Source organism: Balaenoptera musculus, chromosome 9 (assembly GCF_009873245.2).
Source record: "Balaenoptera musculus isolate JJ_BM4_2016_0621 chromosome 9, mBalMus1.pri.v3, whole genome shotgun sequence".
NCBI lineage: Eukaryota > Metazoa > Chordata > Mammalia > Artiodactyla > Balaenopteridae > Balaenoptera > Balaenoptera musculus.
Window position 1 is genome coordinate 27,908,687 of NC_045793.1, and position 15,839 is coordinate 27,924,525.

The 15,839-nt window shown below is 38.9% G+C and overlaps 1 protein-coding gene across 1 annotated transcript; it reads right to left on the reverse strand.

Annotated features, from left to right (window-relative positions):
• Positions 1–4,666: 4,666 nt before the first annotated feature.
• On the reverse strand, positions 4,667–14,684 carry LOC118900454 (hyaluronidase-4). The gene is made up of 3 exons (XM_036862809.1): positions 13,731–14,684; positions 7,015–7,104; positions 4,667–5,068 (listed from the first exon to the last, which is right to left on the reverse strand). The coding sequence occupies exons 1-3, from the start codon at positions 14,682–14,684 to the stop codon at positions 4,667–4,669; spliced, it is 1,446 nt and encodes a 481-aa protein (XP_036718704.1).
• Positions 14,685–15,839: the final 1,155 nt, after the last annotated feature.

Below are 15,839 nucleotides of genomic sequence, written 5' to 3' on the forward strand. Positions count from 1 at the left end.
GTCCCTACTGTTTAGGAAGTTGTAGTGAGTAGTGAGTAGAGGGAGAAAAAATGAAATGAAAAAAGTGTCCATTGTGCAGGGCATAGTAATGGCAGAGACTGCTTATTATTACCCACTCTCTGTTCCCTCTTTTAGTAGTAATAGATTTTAATCTAGCCAAATGGCTGCCAGAAAAAGAGCACATTTACCATCCTCTTTGCAGCCAGCTGGGTCAAGTGACCAAATTCTGCCAAAAGATGTAAGCTGATGCATCATGTGATAGATTCTGGGAAATTTTCTAAAAAGAGATTTATTTTATTCATTTGTTTTATTTCCTCTTTGTACTGTTCTCCATTTTACTGCTTGGAATTTAGATGTGATAACTACAAAGTCATTCACCATCTTGAGATGATCAAGTAGTGAGTCTGACAGTTCTTGCCCCTGTCTTTCTGTAGAGCAGAGTCTTAAACTATCTGCCTCCAGAGGCAAAAATAAACTAATATTTAAAAAAGAGAATAAGGGCAGATTTCTTAAATCCAGAGGGAAATATGGAGGTGTACCAACACAGTACAACCATTAGTAGATTAGAAGTACAACATTCACTATATATTTTGCCTTGACAAAAGAATTGTAAGTAATTTGGGGGTAGCAATAAATTTGATTGCAGAAAATTACTTCTTTCAGTAACTGAATAAAACAAAATGCAGTAAGTGGCCTAAATAATGACTTAAGACTTCTACTTTCCAGACACAGAGAATAGAGTAGCCTGTTCGAAGTTTGCACAATAAAAGTGGTACTTGAAGTGGAAAATTGATGGTTCCTGGACTCGCAGAGAGGAACAAAATGTCAAGCTCATAAATGAATGTTCAGTAACATTAAACATGTTCCTAGTTCTTAAGATTAGTAATAAAGACAAAAGAAGCAGTAAGTTTATATATTTAGTCCTTTGATAGAAACAAAAAGCATACTACTAACATTCACTTTGACTCAGTATTTTTCCATTATTAAATTTTATTCTATAATTTAAAATCATAACAGAGCTGCTGCTCAAGATTTAGAACAAGCAAATAACTTAAAATTTGATAGCACTATATATCACTTTATACTTGATGTACATGGCTTAGTAATGGTTTCTTCGGGTTCCCTTTCTTTGATGAGATTATCATTTTCTTGAACTTAGTTGGCCAGTCACATATGGCTTTTATATTTGTATACTTTAGAGTTCCATACCCAGTAGATGCTTAACAAACTTTAGATTAGTTTAGCTATCTCCAGGAAGTCTTTCTAAAATGTAATTGGAAATACATTTCTAATGTATAATATTATGAATCTCCCTTAATATGATTAGAGAGAAGTCAAAATAAAGCCTAAACAAGACACTTGTATTTTAGACTTCTTTTGACATCAGCATATAGAGGACATCCTCATTCCTTTTTAAGCTGAATGCTATCCCATTGTACTATTGAAAGTGCTTGATGATAATCGCTAACATTTGGTTGGGGACTTTTATGTGCCAGGTTTTGTGCTAAGTATTTTATCTACTTGATATGATTAAATCTGTATAAAACAAAAAAAGATACCATTAGGATCTCCCTTTTGAAAAAGAGAACATGGAAGATTAGAGACCCTGAATACCTTGCTATTTCCATAAAGGGAAGTTAGGACAATCCCAAGAAGCTGCAGTCATTAAGCAGCTTTAGAGGTGAATTTCCTATCCACCTTGCAGCAGTGAGCCAAGTTAAACAGAGAATCTGTATCTGGAAGATCTGGAGACTGGCTGAACATAATCAGTAGTCATAGCCCAAATTAATAGAAAATGCATTAAATTCATGGTCAAAAGCTGAATGAATATATTTGGATTCCATTGAGACAAGAGTTATGGTGAAGAGAAAACTCGGCAACTCAGCTTCCAGACTGGCCTCTTTTACAAACTGGCTCTTTGACTTTGCCAAGTGATTTATTCTCCTCAGGCCTCAGCTCTTCACAGAGGAGTTAAACTATGTGATTTCAGAGGCTAATGAACTAGGGTAAGAATAAAACAATAACGCTGGGCAATGACTTTGCAATCACTCTCTCATTAATGTGCAGAGTTTAAAAAAAAAAAAACCTGTAACAAACTTATAGCTTCTATTGATTCAGGTTTCTGAATCACTCATTCATTCACTCAAAATATTTATTGGGCACCTACTATGTGCCAGGCACTGTACCAAGTAGTGTTCTGGCAGTGAACAAAATGAAGTCCTCATTTTCCTAGTTTACATTCCAGTAAGAGAAGACAGAAAATAAGCAAATATTTAACCTATACTATGTCAGTTGGTGATAAATGCTACAGACCGGAGAATAAACAAGGAAGTTGATGGTGAAGGGACGTGTCCAGCCCTCGTGCCCTCTGTGGTCTTCCTTGAATACACCAGGCCCACTACCAGATGTGCACTTGCTGATTCATTTGCCTGAAATACCCTTCCCCCAAATATCCCCATAGCTAACTCTCTATCATTCAAACAGCAACTGCTCAAAGTGACCCAACACATGAAAAATCCCACCCTCCCCCACTCTGCTCTCTTAATTTTTTCCTATAGATCTAACATCTGATATAAATTGCTTATTTGTATGTTGAATGTCTGTCTCCCCCAGCAAGAATATGAGTTCTAAGAAGGTAAGGCTCTTTGTTTTGCTCTAGGATATATTTAGTGCCTGATAAGAAGTAATGCTTAATAAATTGATTAATGTACAAATTGATTAATAAGTGAATGAATGAATTAGGAAGATGATACAGAAAGTCTTCTCTGATGAGGTGACTAAATAGTAGAAGCTTGATACTTAAAAATCAAAACTTAAGGAAAATTCCTATTAAGTTTTGCTACATCCAGTTGATAGACTATTATGTGGCCTTAAAATTATTTAAATTATATTTATGAAGACTATGAAATAACATGAAAACTACTTATGATGTATGGTTAAGTGAAAAACACAAGATGCAAAAATATGTGTATATTATTATTTACAACCATGTTTTTAAAAAGTCTTTAGAAGAAAGGCTAGAAAGAAATACACCAAGAGTTACCAGTATATATTATAGAGATTATTGGTGATTTCCATTATTTTTTTCTGTTTACAAATTTTCTATAGTGTATTTATATCATCTTTGATATAAAAATAAAATAATGAAAAATTTTAAAAAGTTAACCTACATAATGCTACCTGTATTATATGGTATTATAAAAATTTTTTAGTTTTGTTTGTATTTTACATTTAGAAATTAGACTTTCACAATGTCAGTAACGTCTGACAAGCAGGGATCCAGAGTTGAAATGGGCACACCTGTATTGCAAATGTGTCACAGAAAGACAAAAGAGGCGGAGGGGGAGGTTGAATCAACTCACATGCCTTCTGTAATAGCATCATACCTGTCTTGAGTTTACCTTCTAAGTAGATCATCTCCAGGAGAAGGAAATCCTATCAGTTGAAACAGTGACTCTCAAGAGAACACATGCATAAGTGATTGTACATAGAACATAATATCAGAAAGAGGAAATTGCCCGAGACTGTTTTATCCTAAGTGTCTCCATTACTTTGGTGATCAAGAGAAGATAACTGAAGATTAGCAACATGTATTAATAGCTGAAGTATGCATGGGTTGTGTTATCCCATTTATTCCTCAGAATAATTCACTGAGGTAGGAATTATATTAACAAATTTCACTTGAGAAAATGGGGAATATGAATAACTTGCCCAGAGTCACACAACCAGATGGACAGTGAAACAATGATTCAAATCAGATTCAAACTGACTCTAAAACCACTACTCAAAACTCATATTTGGGGACCAAAATATCAAATATTTCTTGGTAGGACTCCTTCCCAGTAGCACTTCTGGGTCCCTTAAATATCATTTATTTAAAAATGTTTTAGTAATGATTTTTGCTTGCTAAAGACACCAACTGCATTTTTATTAACATGGCTCCAGTTTCTAGATCTAGAGCAATGTCAACCTAGGCAAGCATGAGTACTATCCTGAAGTCTTTTGCTGTATTTAGATCACCAGCCTCTGTGAGGGAGGGACTCATAGAGAGGCGCCATATTGGAATAGATGTCTTTGCAGTGACTACAGCTCCCCTTACCTCAGTTCCTGCGCCCTTCTGTTAAGTCACATCAGCGACTGGTTCTGCACTCATCGAGCCCAGGCAGGGAGAAGAAGCCTGAAGAAGAAGTTTGAACCTAAGGCTGGAACAGGAATTCTGCATTTGGTCCCCTTTGGTGGACCAGGAGACCAGGTCACACCCTGAGGTGACCCCATTTGTTAAATCAGATAACTGCATAGGAATCTGTCCTTAAGTAAGTTGCTAGCTGGAAAACCAGTCTTTGAAATCAATAATTTAATATTTATATGTATACTTTTATGTATCTACCTTCATATGAAGACTAAAATATATTCGTTTTAGGTTAAATACAACTTAAACATTCCAGTAAGGAAGAAGAGTGCATTGATTTCACTCCTGGATCTGGTTTCTTAGCCAAATCGGGGCCAGATGAAGTAATACGTTTCCTGTTTATGTTAAGTGACACACGTGTCTACTTACAACACCTCTCAATGGATTTCATATGAGAAAAAGATTGTTGTAAGTTTCATCTCTTCCCTAAGTGACGACTCTAGAGGCCAAACTTAATTCCCTTTAAACTCAATTATCTCACAAATGAATGCTCTGATAACCTGCGGAAACCAGCAGACACAATGTGATTAGTGAGCCAGAAAAAGAGGAAAACCCAGAGCAGCCATCGGCTGTCCTCATTTCTCTGCAATCAGCCCCTTCGTATCCCTGATAACAATGACAGGAGAATCTCTTCACCAGCACTGCCAGGTCTGTATCAGATGCTTTGCCTTTCACAGTAAATTCTCCATCTTCGGAGGCCTCTATGTGGTAACTTGCAGGGTTCAAGTGAAGGTAATCGGGTGTTTTCCACACCTTCCTTACGCATCTCCCATTATTCCTGCAGAGGTGAAAGCTGCACACCTCAGCGGCTCTGGTCACATTGACTATGTAGCTCCCTAAATCAGAACTCACAAACTGCTTCACCTTTGTACAGTTGCCCTAGAAATGTAGAAACAAATGGGATTTAGTGCTTTTTCTGGTACTGGTAGGGTTAGAGCATCTAGATCCACAAGGCAACTCTTTGGACTTGATTGAAACTTAATGGCTTGGTTCCAGCCCATGAACTCTTAGGTTCAAGTGCTGTAACACAGGGGACCCAGACCAGAAAAATGAGAGGTGGTCGTGACAGGAGATGGAGAATATGTTACCATAGGCTATCTGAACTTGCAAATGGGCCCCAGTCTCAGCATATATGACATTACCTTCTTTCAGTTTACACCCTTTATTTCTTCCTTCTAGATCCCAAGTTAATGGGTGTGAGAAAAAGAGGAACAAACCCAGATTGAGAAATCGTGCCAGAGTTGCTGTCCTTTGGCCACCTTTCAGGTGTGTGTGCCTTTCAGGGTTGTGTTAGAACCTGAATCATCATGTTCTACCAAAGTGTTGTTGACCATCAACCTGAGCCTTCTGGATTTTCCTGTTTATTATGCTCAAATACCGACTGCCCTGCGATCTAGCCTCCTCTATACAATTCAAACACAGGAAAGCCTGGAAGGCTGACCAGGTCATTTGTGTGTGGTTCCTATTGTGTGTTCTAAACAGAGGCCACCTGGTTGTGCACTCAGCTTCCTGATGATGCTCTTCTCAGGAGCCACATGGGCTGGAGGGGAAGTAGCACACCTGGAGAGTCAGGTACTGATCCTCAGTTTCTACCTAATTCTCATATGTGGACAGAGGACACTTTTAACTTTATATTGTCACAAATAGTTTCATGAACAATGTCTTGGTAGCAACAAATTGAGCCTGTGAAATTCTAAGAATAATATCAGATCACCATGAACTTGCAAAAAATTCAATTTAACAAAAAGCATTGAGGGCTTCCCTGGTTGCAGAGTGGTTAAGAATCCGCCTGCCAGTGCAGGGGGCACGGGTTCAAGCCCTGGTCCGGGAAGATCCCACATGCCGCAGAACAACTAAGTTCATGCGCCACAACTACTGAACCTGAGCTCTAGAGCCTGTGAGCCACAACTACTGAAGCCCATGTGCCTAGAGCCCGTGCTCTGCAACAAGAGAAGCCACCGCAATGAGAAGCCCGTGCACCACAACGAAGAGTAGCCCCCACTCGCCGCAACTAGGGAAAACCTGTATGCAGCAACAAAGACCCAACACAGCAATAAATAAATAAATAAATAAATAAATAAATAAATAAATAAAAGCATTGAGGATACAAGTATTATAATTCAAGGCAAAATGCATTACACTATAGGGATATAAACAAACAACATCTGGAAATACAGAAGAGATTGTGATTAATATGGATTGGGGAAAACTAGGAAGACTTCTTGGAGTAGATAGTATTTGAGCTGGAAGAAATTTGAAGAGACATAACTCTTATTTTAAATGCTATTAATTTTCAGCTAATTTCTCCATAGAAGAAAAATAAGTTCGATATGTATATTAAAAATTACCATCTGATTCCACGTCTCAAAATATGATGTCATACATTTTATGTAATGGCTAAATGCAAGGGCTCCAAGGTCATGCCATCTGTGGTTAGTGCCAGCTCCACCACTAGCTAACCTAACTAACTGTTACCCTAGTTAGATTTCCTTTCTTGTTTCCTCATCTATAAATGAGGATGCTAGTCCCTACCTCATAAGGGTTATTATGATCAGGAAGTGAGCAAATCCGAAACAAAAAGGCACTTAGCACAATCCTAGCATATAGTAAATATTCAACAATCGTCAGTATTATGATTACTATCTTAACAAAAGTTCATCTTTATGGAGCTCCTTCTATGTATCAGGTGCTGATGTGGACTTTAATTCTAAAGCAGGTTTACTATGGGAGACCTGAGAGCTCTGATTAGAGTAAGTTCTATAGGAAAACAGAGCAAATAATGTAAATATTGTAATATTAACTATAACGCCAAGGTACTGTCTTACCTCAGATGAAGTCAAATTCATGTCTCCCCAGATAACAATGCCCGCAGCTCCCAAGGCAGCACTTTCTCCAATAGTACTGATTAGATCTTGCTAGAATGAAGACAGTTCATTACACTATATTCATTTGAATATGAACAACCTGCCAGGGATTAGGATTGGAGGCTAAATTCAATATAATACATGAAACTATTCTCCAATTTCTTAGAGTACAGCAAATGTTAAATGAACCGGGGCTCAGACATTTCACTCTATAATCATATCAAAACATATTAAATACATATTTTTTAAACTTATATTTTGCCAAACAGGACATTACTTTTAAACAATTAGCCTGTAAATAGCCACCAAAAGTTGTTTAATTGAAGTTAACTAGGAGTATATACACACAAACCAGCTATGAGTATATGACCTGGAAACAGAATCCAGTTTTCCTTCTCTAAATGTGACGACTGCCTTGCATTCATCTTAGCCAAGTTCCCTTCCCCGTATGCAACACTCTCCTGAGAACTTTGCCTCTGCAGTGACTTGGAGGGGTTTTGTGTCATTTGGTTTCCCAGGATAGGCAAATGAACACAGTGTTAAGGGCCCCGCAGGATCCGATTTGATCCAGCCCTTATATTTGGTCCCTGAAATTATTTGTATTTAATTTTAAAGTACCTGATTTAATGGGCTTTATTTATGATTCCTCCAGTCACGGTAAGGCTGCCGGGATTTTTCTCAATATGGTTAAGATAGATGAAAACAAAATTTCAGCAGGGAGAATTTTGGTTTTGTAATCCTAAAGGATTACTGTTTTAGTGTTTAAAGATTAACATGAATCTAGGTCATTTCAGAGGGAAATTAAAAGTTGAACGTGTGCAGTTGGTTTCCTAAATAAAGTTTCTGCAGTTGATTTTCTAAATAAGTTTCTTTTTTTTTTTTAAATAAATTTATTTATTTATTTATTTACTTATGGCTGCGTTGGGTCTTCGTTTCTGCACGTGGGCTTTCTCTAGTTGCGGCGAGCCAGGGCTACTCTTCGTTGAGGTGCGCAGGCTTCTTATTGCGGTGGCTTCTCTTGTTGCAGAGCACGGGCTCTAGGCGCACGGGCTTCAGTAGCTGCGGCACATGGGCTCAGTAGTTGTGGCTCGTGAGCTGTAGAGCACAAGGCTCAGTAGTTGTGACTCACGGGCTTAGTTGCTCTGCGGCATGTGGGATCTTCCCGGACCAGGGCTCGAACCTGTGTCCCCTGCATTGGCAGGCGGATTCTCAACCACTGCGCCACCAGAGAAGCCCTAAATAAGTTTCTTAAATTATAATATATTCCCCCACTCTTTCGAATAATAAGCATTCACCTTTTACTCCAAGGATTAATTTCCATCAGCTGTAGCTGGAAATGTAATTGGGCAATTTGGTGGAAATTAAAAGCAGACTTTAAACTGTATTTTGCCTTGGGCACTTTATATTAATACCCGTGCTTGAGAGAGAAATCTCCTCACCTGACACTTTTATAGTTCACTAAAATGAAGGTTTTACAATCTCAGTTTTTAAAGTTTGTTTTTGTTTTTGTTTTTTTTTCTGGGCAACTTTCTGGTAATTCTCAAATAAAGAAGAGATTTTGGTTTAAACTAATTTCTTTTCAGGTCCACATCTATTTCCATTTCCCAGGACCATGGTGTCAACCGAACAGGTCAGAGCTGACATGACAGGAAGGGGAGGAGTTTTTGTGAGGCTCAAATGAGATGGTGTAAGTGAAATGGTTTTGAGAATTATCCATGATATAGGAATACCGGAAAGAGGAGGAGCTAGCCATGCAGAGCCCAGAATGAGGACTCTGCTGGGTCCAGGTCCATTGCCTCTTTTGACAAAGACCTAAGGGAGCAGAGCTCCTCCCTCCACTCACTTTGAAACTTTCCTGAATATAGAGATGCGATAGTCACATGATGTGATCAGAGGGGCAAAATTCCCTAATGTTCTTCCATGAATTCCTATTATGTGTATGTTACACCTTTCTTAGCTCTCTCACAGTTCTTGGTTATTCTGTTCTGCGTTTTGTTTTTGTTTTGTTTTTTTTTTCAGTCTAATTTGCTTTTCAGTTGTGGAGGCTTCTATTGAGATATCTTCAAGGTCAGAGATTCTTTCTTCAGCTGTGTCTAGTCTAAAAATAAGTCCACCAAAGACATCCTTCATTTCTGTTACAGTGTTTTTGATCTCTAGCATTTCTTTTTGGTTCTTTCTTAGAACTTCCATCTCTCTGCTTACATTGTCCATCTGTTCTTGCATTCATTCCACTTTATCCATTAGAGCCCTTAGCATATCATAGTTGTTTTAAATTCCTGGTCTGATAGTCAACATCCATGCTATATCTGAGTCTAGCTCTGACTCTGCAAGTTGTGTTTTTGCCTTTTAGTATGTCTTGTAATTTTTCTCTTGATAGCTAGGCATGATTTAATTTTTCTCAATCGGCAGATAGCTCATACTGGATAAAAGGAACTTCTGTAAATAGGCCTTTAGTAATATTCTAGTAAGGTGTAGGGGGAATGGAAGGGTTCTACAGCCCTATGATTAGGTCTCAGTCTTAGTGAGCCTTTTCCTCTGGACTGTGAACCTCACAACTGCTTCTCAGTTGTTCCCTCCACCCCCTTAGGTGGGACAGGCTGCCTAGATGGGTCTAGAGATGGGTATCTCCCTTCTTCCAAGTGGAAAACTAGAGCCAGCTAGAGTTGAGTATTTCCTTTTCCACAGATCAGTTAGGCTCTGATAAAACCTCAGCAGGTTTGGCTGTGGTTAAACAGTTTCTCCAGAGGGTGGACCTTGTTCAGAACAGCATGCTCTAGAGTACTCAAAATGGTTCCTTTTCCCCTTTGCCTGCTAGATGCATGAGGGGAGGTTTTCTCCAATATTCACTGTGAGGACCTGGTGAGCTCCTGGAGGTAAAACTCACAAAAATGTGCTCCCCCAGCCCCCATGACTGGGTCCCCATGGAATTTTAATCTCTCAGACTTGTCGACGCTGAGCAGTTTCCCAGTTACGGTTCAGGTTTCCCTACTCTGGCAGTGGTTCCCACAGAGGTTTCTGCTCGTGGGTTTCCAATCTGGTAAGTTGTGATTCTCTGTTTTCACCCGTCTGTCTCTCCAATTTTGAGGGCAGCAATTTGCCCTATGTGTCCACACTTCTCTTATTAATCTAAGAAGAGTTGATTTTTCAGTTTGTTTAGCTTTTTACTTATTAGGACTGAGCTGCAACTTCCAAGTTTCTTATATGCTCAGCTGGAAACTGGAGCTCTCCCATGAATTCCTTTGGGTTAAGGCTTTGTCATCAGAGGGAGGAAGGAGACAGAGCATCCACATTTTGTATTTACAGGTTATTGATCCATATTCAGTAAGTACGGAAACTACAGATGTTTGTGGTGAAAGCCACAGCTTCTGAGATTGATATCAGGAGGGAATGTTTGTTCGTTTCTTTCCAATGTGTCCTTTAGCGTCATTATCAAAGAGAGTTTATTGGGACTGATTCAAAGTGGCAAGTCTTCTAGCATGTGTTGACTAGAGGTAAGGAGTCACTAGCAGATATTTAGGCAAATTCCTCTAACAAATTAGCCCACCGTCACCTAGCTGAGAGCAGGGTGCTGAATGAATCACAGAACAGCTATGCTTGGGGGGCCAAAAAAGCAGGGGCACTTCTCAGTGAGGGAAGTCACAGGTAAGATGTCTCTAAAAGTAAATTGGGACCACCTGAGTGCATAAGCCACATGAAAGGAGAAATAAAGGAAGAGCACCTGATGTAATAGCAACACATCTTCCAGGTCCCAGCCTGGTGTAAGGCAGTCTTGCCCTACCCATGATTCTTGGCTCAAATCAAGGTTTTGGAAGTTAAGAGTAGGGACACCCGGAGGACTCATTCTTTACACTTGGGTTTCAGTCCCTGAAGCTTTACCACAGTGCATGTAAGTCAGGAGCCCATTGCGGGGAGCTGGACCATCACTAATGTGCTCCCTTTGTGTGTTATCAGAGGGAATATTAATTAATTACAGGGGAAAACATCTTTAAATCTATAGTCAAGAGAATCCCTTTCATTATTATTTTTTTTAATTAATTAATTTATTTATTTATGGCTGTGTTGGGTCTTCGTTTCTGTGCGAGGGCTTCCTCTAGTTGCGGCAAGTGGGGGCCACTCTTCATCGCGGTGCGCGGGCCCCTCACTATCGCGGCCTCTCCTGTTGCGGAGCACAGGCTCCAGACGTGCAGGCTCAGTAATTGTGGCTCACGGGCCTAGTTGCTCCGCGGCATGTGGGATCTTCCCACACTAGGGCTCGAACCCGTGCCCCCTGAATTGGCAGGCAGATTCTCAACCACTGCGCCACCAGGGAAGCCCTCCTTTCATTATTTTTTAAAAGCATAGTATCAACAATATCTAAATTGCATTTATATATGTGGTATAGGCAATCTACTGTGTGAAATGAGGCTTTACAGCCCGCATGTGATTCCCCCAAGCTATGGCTGCCGACTGAAATTTCATTCTTACATATTCCCCTTTCAAGTTTAAGACTCTGATACTTGTTAAAAAGTGTTATCTATACCACATATATTTCTGTAGTGCTTTCAATTTTCATTTTTAACTTCTTATTTGATTTTCATAATATTTCTCCTAAGTAGATAGGGCAGGTAATATTGTGCCATTTTGTAGATTAAGACAATGAGGCACTGAGGTCTGGAGAGGTTAAGAGATTTGGTACTTATTGGTAAGTTGTTTTTCTAATCCTAATTATATGTGTGTACACACACAAACATTTTAAAATGCAGATATCTTTGGGAAGGCAGAAATGGAAGCCACTACTAGTATTTACAATTTGGTATAAGTGAATATCACATTTTAAGAAGCTTGTGGGCAGGTTTTTATTGAGGATGGAATAAAATGGTGGTTTGATGGTTCAAAACATGTGGAAATGCCTTGCCATTCAGAAAGGTTACAGAATGATACCACGGGACTAACAAAGAAAAATTGTTTCTAGGTGAGACCCTAACTGTTGTTCCTTCTTCCCTTAGAGGGAACAGAAATGGTTCTGAGGCTGTAGCTGTTCAAGAAGGAGCTTACCGTTGGCTTGCAGAATGTGCAGAAGGTACCAGTCGTTTAAACTAATCTATTGAAATGAACACTTTGTCCTTTAAAGTTTGTTTCTTTCTGCCAAAAGTAATTTGTTATCACTAAAGAAAGGAACTTGTTTGAGCCAAACATAGAAAAGCAAAAGAAGTTTCACAGAGGAAGGTGGTATTTAACTTTCAATTCTAGAGTCAAGACTATTTTATAAAGATGTAGATAACTTTTTTACACCTTCCAAATAGTGTTAGTTTCCTACCATTCTCAATCAGTTGTTGCTGATTTTTCTGGGTAGTATTAATATCAGTTCACAAGAGAGAATTTTTGTCTTTACTCATCTCATCAGTGGTGTCAGAGGCACAGCATTGACCAAATCCTGATGTATTTGTGTCATTTCTCCCTCTGAAGTGTAAGCTCTCCTCTCTGTCTGCTCCACAGATACCTACTGCTCACGGTAGAGTCCTCACTGGGGTGTTTCCTGAGTCTCCTTTGGATGCTTCATACTCAGAACGTCTTTATATTTTGATACATGCTGGCAAATTGAAACTTGTTATGGTGGAGAAAAAAGAAAGGTGATCAACCCCCTAGTGTGCAGCAATATCTTAAAATACCTCTGCATCACAAATGTGAAGGTCTGAACAAGGCTCAAGTCTTCTCATAATCACACATAATTATCCAAGTCCAAAGATTAGAGTAGCATCTTCTTTGAAATTTTTATCTCTACAAGGTTCCATTTCAGTGACTAGAGTAGTAAAGGGAAAGTAAGGGAGAGAAAATTGGGCTGAAAGTTCATCTATCTTAAAAGCTACACTCACAGTTTGTGTGAGGTCTTTGGCTGCATATATGACTTAAGTAAAACAAACAGAATAAAACTTCTATATGTAAGTTTTAACCTAGAGTTATGAAACCATCTACTAGTGATGAATTTACTCTTGAATTTAGAAACTCACACCACTCTTACCAACTTTCCATTAATTGTGGTCATAGAGTCAAGAATAAACCAGATGGCTAAATCTATAGGGGTCACCTACTTTTAGCAGATTTGTAACTCCCTTATTCCTTAAAAAATTATTTTTAATTGTGTGAAAAAAACACATAAAATTTACTATCTTAGGTATTTCTGAGTATATTCATGTTGTTGTGCCTCCCTTATATCTTTTATAAAACCTGCTATTGTGCCTTAAAAAGAAAAGACTTTTTCCTCTTAAGATTTTTAACGATGAGGCCAGCAGCAGAAATGTCTACAATTGTACTTCTACACGTATGAGCAAATGACTCCATTTTAAACAGTTTCTCTGATTTCCCAACCTGTTCACCCCCATTGTGTCAGTAACCTTCACAAGAGACCAGCTGTAAGGGAACACAATCAAAGTTGGGGAGCGGGAAGTAGTTGCTGACATTGCACTTTAACCCCTTCCCTCCTTACTTTGTCCCTTGAAAGACAAGTAATAAATGAGATAATCAAAATTCAGCCTGTACAAATGAAGAATCTGAGTGGATGACTACTCAGAGGAAGAATTATGCTCCTATCTAATGGACCACTATTCTGGAATTCTTTAAAGAACATAATTAGCAAAGAAATGTCTCTCTTAGAGATAAGAGGAAATCTCCTTATCTTTGTCAAGGGGTATCTTTCTTACCTTAGAAAGAAAAAATAAAGGTTGGTCTCTGTAGCCTAACCTTGTATAGACGAACACAGGCAGAGCATAATCATGGGATGTCATGGTGGAGATCCTCATGGATTCATGCACCCGAAATTGCGAGAAACGCAAAATGTTTTCGCTGTCTCCAAGAGATTTCCTGACACCGATAGAAGGATATAAAGCAGCACTGCTGTTCCAGAGCCAAGAGAGCTCATTGTTCCTCAAAACTTCTTCTTCTGGGCATGACCCAGTATAGTTTGGGGCATAAACATTATAATTGTGGCAATCAGGATATAAATAGTAACCCCAAATGCCCTTGGGTCTGCTCTTAATTCCCAGTTCGATGGTTTCCTTCATGAAAGCTTTTGCACACTCTTCAAAGGTTGCTTTGGCTAAATATTCAATATCAGCAGCTGATACATTCTCTTGCATCTCAGAAATAAGTTTTCTTGATTTCTGTCTGTAGACGTCTTTTGTGTTCCAATTCCTGGCCCACTGGGGTCGCCAATATTCCCAGTCTATAACAGCAAGTCCACTGAAATCTTCAGAAGGGATGTAATAATTAATATCTTGGTCAGCTTTTTCCAGATGTACCTGCAAACTTATGTTCTGGGGGAGACCCCCATTAATGGGAACTCCCTGGGATGTATACCATGGATAGTATCCCAATCTGTTGACATAAAATATAGTGACATTTTGCCCCCTGGCCCTGGCCAGTGGACTTCCAATCACCTGAAACATTTTCAAATTTAGTTTTAAATTATATTTTATCAAGCACTGATCTGTTGGAGCATTCCAGGCAGCTATAAAAGGTTTCCTTTGATAAATTGGAAGTTGGGCAGGTTTTAGGGAAGAGATAGACTTCAGAATGAAAAGTATGAGCAGCCATGATGTGAGATGTATTGGTTGAACAACACAAAACCTTAGTTGTCCTTCAGATAACGGTTTCATGATAAGATAAAAATCTTCTCTCCTGCTTTAATGCACTCTGGAAGACCTGAGGAGAGATTTAATTTTCTGTTAGTGATAATTTTGAGGAAAAAGACTCAAATGTTGGCTGGATATTATTATAGTTGTTATCTATTTACATCTTTAAGTACATTTTATTTAAAGGTCTTAAAGATCCCTATAAATAAATTGAGATAGAAGTGAGTGCGGTGACCTAACTTCTATTCAGGGGGAAGCAATGCAACTCAACAAACATTCATGGAGCATCAGATGCTGTGTCCAGAATACAAAATGCATAAGATGTGGTCCTTGCCCTCAAAAAAGCTCACGATCAAATAAAGATGTAAAATAGTATTCACTACCATTTTGGAAAACTCATCAAATCCCAAGCTCTGTGCTTACTTCCTGAATACATATTTATCTCATTTAATTTTGTAATACCTTTTTCTTATTTCATTCAATAAGCCAAATGTCTGGTTGCCTTCCCAGGCTTCCTTGCCGCTAGGGTACTGGTATGTGACCATGGCCAGGACAATTAGATGCAGCCCACTCTAGACTTTGAATTGAGATCTTGGGAATCAAAGTGGCTAAAAGGTGGTGGTGCCAGTGATAACAGAAATTCCAGAAATTCCGGGAGTGGCAGTGCCTATCAGGGCGCCCACAGTCTGGTACCCATGGTGTTGATGTGAAGTGGCAGCTTTGTCCTCACGGAACAGCACTCTTCTGCGCAGGTCAGAGAGGTTTTGTTTTGGTTGCTTACAAACAGGAACTCTAACTGACAGAGACGCTTTCCATGCAATCTGTGGCTTGTGAGTATTTCCTCCAGCAAAGTTGATCACTGTGGGCAGCGTGTTGTATGTAATTATCATTTTTAACCACCAGGTGTCACCAGGCAAACCTTACAGCATTTCTCAGGCCTAGGACACAGAGGTAAACAAAAATTATAAGTAATCTGTAAAACTTTATTCAACGACATTAAGAAGTCCTAAGTTATACATAAAATATCAGTTTGGGATATACACAAAATACCAGTTTTTAAGGCTATGGAGGGTAGATATTTTTCTTCATCCATTCACAGAATAAATATCTGTATCCTTCCACAATGCAAAGATGAGTAAGATTACTTAGTAACATGAAATATACTGAACGTATAAATTA